Source organism: Salvelinus fontinalis, chromosome 16, assembly GCF_029448725.1.
Source record: "Salvelinus fontinalis isolate EN_2023a chromosome 16, ASM2944872v1, whole genome shotgun sequence".
NCBI classification, from domain to species: domain Eukaryota; kingdom Metazoa; phylum Chordata; class Actinopteri; order Salmoniformes; family Salmonidae; genus Salvelinus; species Salvelinus fontinalis.
The window spans coordinates 41,357,260-41,365,313 of record NC_074680.1 but is presented as its reverse complement, the minus strand read 5'-3'; the positions used below and the strand labels follow the sequence as shown (position 1 = coordinate 41,365,313).

The 8,054-nt window shown below is 45.0% G+C and overlaps 1 protein-coding gene across 1 annotated transcript in view; it reads right to left on the bottom strand.

The window, feature by feature from the left end:
- The window catches only part of LOC129813199 (intersectin-2-like), an 83,460-nt gene that overhangs the window by 54,832 nt on the left and 20,574 nt on the right, over window positions 1-8,054 (bottom strand). The window contains exons 2-6 of the mRNA XM_055865468.1: window positions 7,752-7,820; window positions 2,967-3,059; window positions 2,643-2,706; window positions 115-299; window positions 1-5 (exon numbers count right to left, since the gene is read on the bottom strand). The exon at window positions 1-5 is cut by the window's left edge and continues 247 nt beyond it. Coding sequence (XP_055721443.1) covers window positions 1-5; window positions 115-299; window positions 2,643-2,706; window positions 2,967-3,059; window positions 7,752-7,758 — 354 coding nt within the window. The 5' untranslated portion in view covers window positions 7,759-7,820. The remainder of the gene's footprint in view (window positions 6-114; window positions 300-2,642; window positions 2,707-2,966; window positions 3,060-7,751; window positions 7,821-8,054) is intronic.

Below are 8,054 nucleotides of genomic sequence, written 5' to 3'. Positions count from 1 at the left end.
CATTCCTGGAGAGACACAGAACATTAAAGAGTCAAAATAAATATTAAGATAAACCATCTACAGACATTTGAGAACAGAAGAGAAGTCTATGTATGTGTGTCTGTTTTAAAGTACCGTAGCGCGAGGCGGACATAGCGTCTGTAGAGGAGGGGCTAGGGGCGGGCACTGGCGGCTGCTTCATGATGATTGGTAAAGTTGAGAGAAGGGGCGTGCCCTGCAGTTTGAGCTTAATGAGTTTCATAGAGATGGAGAACTCCAACCTGTCCATCTTCCCGTCCTTACTCATGTCAGCCAGCGCCCTGGGGGTCAGAGAGGGTCATTACTATGGAATATCCTCACATGGGGCACAAACATGGAGACATATTGCATATGTGTTACTTCCTTACTCTGTGTGTGACTGGAGAGCAGGGTGTGTGTGTGTGTGTGTGTGATTCAGTAGCGGACTTCCTAAATGCCTCTCAGCTGGCGTTTACATGTCTTTCTGTCTGATTAGTTAAAACCCCCTAGTTGACGTCCACATCAACGTCAGTCTGTTGAAGCCAGAGATGTTTTTTTTGTATCTATCCACCGCATCTGCCAATGGCAGCCGTCCACATCTGCGGAATTGGTCTGTAGCGTCCGAACAGTTCGGGCTACACACTAATATGAAAAGGTGAGACTCTCACGAATGCAAACATTTCGGTTGTTTTGCTCTAACACACCTTACAAGACTCATCTGAAGGAAGCCCGGTGACAGTCTGAAAAATGGACAGAAGTATACAATGCCGTCAGTGATTACAGATGTAAGTCTTTCTGGAGAAATCTCTAAGAGCTTTCCACACCTGGATTGTTCAACATTCTTATCAAAATTCTTCACACTCTGTCAAATTGGTAGTCGGTCATCGCTAGACAACCATTTTCAGGTCTTGCCATAGATCTTGGAGTCGATTTAATTCAAAAGTGTAACTCTGCGACTCTTCTTGACTGTCTTCTTGGTAAGAAAATCCAGTGTATATTTGGCCCTGTGTTTTAGGTTATTGTGCTGCTGAAAGGTGAATTATTCTCCCAGTGTCTGGTGGAAAGCCGACTGATTTTGCCTGTACTTAGCTCCATTCTGTTTATTTTTTATCCTGAAAAACTCCCCAGTCCTTAATGATTACAAGCATACCCATAACATGATGCAGCCATATCTATGCTTGAAAATAAGGAGAGTGGTATTCAGTAATGTGTTGTATTGGATTTGCCCCAAACATAACGCTTTGTGTTCAGGACAAAAAGGTTATTTCTTTGCCACATTGTCTGCAGTATGTTTTGGAATATTTTTATTCTGTACAGGGTTCCTTCTTTTCATTGTCATTTAGGTTAGTATTGTGGAGTAACTACAATGTTGTTGATCCATCCTCAGTGTTCTCCTATCACAGCCATTAAACTCTGCAACTGTTTTAAAGTCACCATTGGCCTCATGGTGTAATGCCTAAATGGTTTCCTTCCTCTCCGGAAACTGAGTTAGGAAGGATGCCTGTATCTTTGTAGTGACTGGGTGTATTGATACTCCATCCAAAGTGTAATTAATAATGTCACCATGCTCAAAGGGATATTCAATGTCTGCTTTAAAAAAAATCTGTATCAATGGAAAACCTCCCTGGTCTTTGTGGTTGAATCTGTGTTTGAAATTCACTGCTCGACTGAAGGACCCTACAGATAATTGTATGTGTGGGGTATAGAGATGAGGTAGTCATTCAAAAATCATGTTAAACACTATTACTGCACACAAAGTGACTTGTTAAGCACATTTTACCCATTCACTTATTTAGGCCATAACAAAGGGATTGAATAACTGTTGACTCAAGACATTTTAGCTTTTCATTTTGTATTAATTTGTAAAAGTTTTGAAAAACATAATTCCACTTTGACATTACTGGGTATTGTGTGTGACAATGTAATCCATTACTGGTCAGTGACAATGTAATCCATTCTATATTCAGGAAGTAACAAAATGTAAAGTCAAGGGGTGTGAATACTTTCTGAAGGCCCTGTATATGGAAGTAGTTTATCGCCAAAATAAATTGGTTAAATATGGGTAACAAATAATAATAAAAATAACCCTGGTCTTTCTTATATCTCTCAGATACAGGACAGACACTTTAAATCAAACCTTATTCTCTGATATATTTTTTGACCATCTGTTCTTCCATGTATGAATCTGGTATCCAATGTGTTTCTTTGTGCTAATAGCAGTAAGGCCAAATTCAATGGTATTGTCTGTAATGTCTTTTTCGTTATGTCCGACCACAGTAAGACTAGCTGTCGCCATTAGCTAATGGAGATCCTTATAAATCAAATCAAATGTTTCATCAAAATCAAATAGCTAAATGAACCCCCCCCCCCCCCTCCAGCTTAGACTGTTAAGGATTAAGGTTAATAATATTATAATTCCCTGTTGAGCAGCTTGTAAAATCTTTTAAAATTACCTTATTAACGACTGCTCTCCTTATTCACCTGGAAATCCCTATTAGTGTGTGTGTGTGTGTGTGTGTGTGTGTGTGTGTGTGTGTGTGTGTGTGTGTGTGTGTGTGTGTGTGTGTGTGTGTGTGTGTGTGTGTGTGTGTGTGTGTGTGTGTGTGTGTGTGTGTGTGTGTGTGTGTGTGTGTGTGTGTGTTCACCATATCTCTGCAAGAACCGAGGAGGGAAGACCCGACTGCAAGAAGAACTTCCTGGCCTGCTCCCCTGGAGAGAGTGAACGAGAGAGAGATAACGAGAGGGAGAATGAGAGAGAGAGAGAGCAAACGAGAGAGAGAGAACGAGAGAGAGAGAGCGAGAACGTGAGAGAGAGCGAAGGAGAGCAAGAGAACGAGAGCGAACGAGAGCGAGAGAACAAGAGAAAGAGCGAGAGAGAGAACAAAAACAGAAAAGACATCACAGTATGGAGAGATGGGGGAGAAAACCGTAGTAAAATATTGGTGTGGATGCATGCGGTGTCTTGGTACCTGAGATGTAGCCCATGGTGGGAGAGAGGGTGTCAAACTGTTTGTCATGTTTGTTCCTCTCTTCTGGAGAGATAGCCCACACACTGAGGTCACCTGGAGACGGAGAGGGGAAAGAAAGAGACAATCATCTCAGTTCAGGGCACGTCTGTTGGGGCACGTCTTTCGGGGCACGTCTGTTGGGGCACGTCTTTCGGGGCACGTCTGTTGGGGCACGTCTTTCGGGGCACGTCTGTCGGGGCACGTCTGTCGGGACACGTCTGTCGGGACACGTCTGTCGGGGCACGTCTGTCGGGGCACGTCTGTCGGGACACGTCTGTCGGGACACGTCTGTCGGGACACGTCTGTCGGGGCACGTCTGTCGGGACACGTCTGTCGGGACACGTCTGTCGGGACACGTCTGTCGGGACACGTCTGTCAGGACAAGGCAAACAGGTCTGTGGTAGTAAGACACATTTTTACACTTTAGTCATTTAGCAGACACTCTTATCCAGAGAGACTTACAGTAGTGAGTCATTTAGCAGACGCTCTTATCCAGAGAGACTTAGTGGTGAGTCATTTAGCAGACACTCTTATCCAGAAAGACTTACAGTAGTGAGTCATTTAGCAGAAGCTCTTATCCAGAGAGACTTACAGTAGTGAGTCATTTAGCAGACACTCTTATCCAGAAAGACTTACAGTAGTGAGTCATTTAGCAGAAGCTCTTATCCAGAGAGAATTACAATAATGAGTCATTTAGCAGACACTCTTATCCAGAGAGACTTACAGTAATGAGTCATTTAGCAGACACTCTTATCCAGAGACTTACAGTAGTGAGTCATTTAGCAGACACTCTTATCCAGAGAGACTTACAGTAGTGAGTCATTTAGCAGACACTCTTATCCAGAGAGACTTACAGTAGCGAGTCATTTAGCAGAAGCTCTGATCCAGAGAGACTTACAGTAGTGAGTCATTTAGCAGACGCTCTGATCCAGAGAGACTTCCAGTAGTGAGTCATTTAGCAGACACTCTTATCCAGAGAGACTTACAGTAGTGAGTCATTTAGCAGACGCTCTTATCCAGAGAGACTTACAGTAGTGAGTCAGAGAGACTTACAGTAGTGAGTCATTTAGCAGACGCTCTTATCCAGAGAGACTTACAGTAGTGAGTCAGAGAGACTTACAGTAGTGAGTCATTTAGCAGACGCTCTTATCCAGAGAGACTTACAGTAGTGAGTCAGAGAGACTTACAGTAGTGAGTCATTAAGCAGACGCTCTGATCCAGAGAGACTTACAGTAGTGAGTCATTTAGCAGACATTCTTATCCAGAGAGACTTGGGGCTAACTGAAAGTGGACATGAGGCTTACTGAAAGTGGACATGGGGCTAACTGAAAGTGGACATGGGGCTAACTGAAAGTGGACATGAGGCTAACTGAAAGTGGACATGGGGCTAACTGAAAGTGGACCAGGGGCTAACTGAAAGTGGACATGAGGCTAACTGAAAGTGGACATGGGGCTTACTGAAAGTGAACATGAGGCTTACTGAAAGTGGACATGGGGCTTACTGAAAGTGGACATGGGGCTAACTGAAAGTGGACATGGGGCTAACTGAAAGTGGACCAGGGGCTTACTGAAAGTGGACATGGGGCTTACTGAAAGTGGACATGGGGCTTACTGAAAGTGGACATGGGGCTAACTGAAAGTGGACCAGGGGCTTACTGAAAGTGGACATGGGGCTTACTGAAAGTGGACATGAGGCTAACTGAAAGTGGACCAGGGGCTTACTGAAAGTGGACATGAGGCTTACTGAAAGTGGGCATGAGGCTTACTGAAAGTGGACATGAGGCTTACTGAAAGTGGACCAGGGGCTTACTGAAAGTGGACCAGGGGCTTACTGAAAGTGGACATGAGGCTTACTGAAAGTGGACATGGGGCTAACTGAAAGTGGACATGAGGCTTACTGAAAGTGGACATGAGGCTTACTGAAAGTGGACCAGGGGCTTACTGAAAGTGGACATGAGGCTTACTGAAAGTGGACATGAGGCTTACTGAAAGTGGACATGAGGCTTACTGAAAGTGGACATGAGGCTTACTGAAAGTGGACATGAGGCTTACTGAAAGTGGACATGAGGCTTACTGAAAGTGGACATGGGGCTTACTGAAAGTGGACCAGGGGCTTACTGAAAGTGGACATGGGGCTTACTGAAAGTGGACATGAGGCTTACTGAAAGTGGACATGGTGCTTACTGAAAGTTGACATGGGGCTAACTGAAAGTGGACATGAGGCTTACTGAAAGTGGACATGGGGCTTACTGAAAGTTGACATGGGGCTAACTGAAAGTGGACATGGGGCTTACTGAAAGTGGACATGAGGCTTACTGAAAGTTGACATGGGGCTAACTGAAAGTTGACATGGGGCTAACTGAAAGTGGACATGAGGCTTACTGAAAGTTGACATGGGGCTTACTGAAAGTGGACATGGGGCTAACTGAAAGTGGACATGGGGCTTACTGAAAGTTGACATGGGGCTAACTGAAAGTGGACATGAGGCTTACTGAAAGTGGACATGGGGCTAACTGAAAGTGGACATGGGGCTAACTGAAAGTGGACATGGGGCTTACTGAAAGTGGACATGAGGCTTACTGAAAGTTGACATGGGGCTAACTGAAAGTTGACATGGGGCTAACTGAAAGTGGACATGAGGCTTACTGAAAGTTGACATGGGGCTTACTGAAAGTGGACATGGGGCTAACTGAAAGTGGACATGGGGCTTACTAAAAGTTGACATGGGGCTAACTGAAAGTGGACATGAGGCTTACTGAAAGTGGACATGGGGCTAACTGAAAGTGGACATGGGGCTTACTGAAAGTGGACCAGGGGCTTACTGAAAGTGGACCAGGGGCTTACTGAAAGTGGACATGAGGCTTACTGAAAGTGGACCAGGGGCTTACTGAAAGTGGACATGGGGCTAACTGAAAGTGGACATGGGGCTTACTGAAAGTGGACATGGGGCTTACTGAAAGTGGACATGGGGCTTACTGAAAGTGGACATGGGGCTTACTGAAAGTGGACATGGGGCTAACTGAAAGTGGATCAGGGGCTTACAGTACAGGACAGGACAATATTACTTGAATCTATTGATCCAGTAGGTAGAGTATGTTTGTGCTGGGACTGATCTGTCTTCTCAGTAGGGTTTTGCCCTGTTAACCCAGGCTAATTTCACATCGTAGCTTCAGATTGAACAGGAAGAACCACATAACAGAGGGACGTAGAGTTATATAACACTAATGTAGCATCAGGGAGGGAGGTAGTTAGATACAACAGCACTGTATCAGGGAGGGAGGTAGATACAACAGCACTGTATCAGGGAGGGAGGTAGTTAGATACAACAGCACTGTATCAGGGAGGGAGGAAGTTAGATACAACAGAACAGCATCAGGGAGGGAGGTAGTTAGATACAACAGCACTGTATCAGGGAGGGAGGTAGTTAGATACAACAGCACTGTATCAGGGAGGGAGGTAGTTAGATACAACAGCAGGTAGTTAGATACAACAGCACTGTATCAGGGAGGGAGGTAGAGTTAGATAACATTAGAACAATAGGTACAGTAGACAGTAGATACAACAGTAGAACAGACTCAGGTACAGTAGACAGTAGATACAGCAGTAGAACAGACTCAGGTACAGTAGATACAGCAGTAGAACAGACTCAGGTACAGTAGACAGCAGATACAGCAGTAGAACAGACTCAGGTACAGTAGACAGTAGATACAACAGTAGAACAGACTCAGGTACAGTAGACAGTAGATACAGCAGTATAACAGACTCAGGTACAGTAGACAGTAGATACAGCAGTAGAACAGACTCAGGTACAGTAGACAGTAGATACAACAGTAGAACAGACTCAGGAACAGTAGACAGTAGATACAGCAGTATAACAGACTCAGGTACAGTAGACAGTAGATACAGCAGTAGAACAGACTCAGGTACAGTAGACAGTAGATACAGCAGTAGAACAGACTCAGGTACAGTAGATACAGCAGTAGAACAGACTCAGGTACAGTAGATACAGCAGTAGAACAGACTCAGGTACAGTAGATAGTAGATACAGCAGTAGAACAGACTCAGGTACAGTAGACAGTAGATACAGCAGTAGAACAGACTCAGGTACAGTAGACAGTAGATACAGCAGTAGAACAGACTCAGGTACAGTAGACAGTAGATACAACAGTAGAACAGACTCAGGTACAGTAGACAGTAGATACAGCAGTAGAACAGACTCAGGTACAGTAGACAGTAGATACAGCAGTATAACAGACTCAGGTACAGTAGACAGCAGATACAGCAGTAGAACAGACTCAGGTACAGTAGACAGTAGATACAACAGTAGAACAGACTCAGGTACAGTAGACAGTAGATACAGCAGTAGAACAGACTCAGGTACAGTAGACAGTAGATACAGCAGTAGAACAGACTCAGGTACAGTAGACTACAGGAGCTGGATAGTGAGATACAGAGACAGAGTGGTGCTGCAGTGAACAGCACAGTGAGCTATAACCTTCTCCTGCAGCGAGGACAGTCTGGAGGGGGGAGACTCAGCACAAAATGATAATACAGCTGAATGTGCCATTGAGGGAGAGCGGGAAAACGACCGAACACACACACACACACACACACACACACACACACACACACACACACACACACACACACACACACACACACACACACACACACACACACACACACACACACACACACACACACACACACACACACACACACACACTAATAAAGCCGTGGTCTTACCATTCATGGCTGCAGGTGGCAGAGGGGGCGCCTCCCGTTCTTCTACTCAGCCGGCTAGCTTGCAGTCATCTGCAAAAAACACACACCCACACTAGTGTCCAAGCACACAAACACACAGAGCAAAACGTCCTCTCATTAATAATGGAGGGCAGAGCACTGCTCACCCCAACTCTGGCAGAGAGAGGGAGGGCTAAGAGGGAGGGAGGACTAAGAGAGAGATAAAGAGAGAGAGATAAAGGGAGAGGAGCAGCTGCTCAGTTTCTCATTGGTCAGCAGGTTAACAGTGTTTCTCCTGTTGCCCTT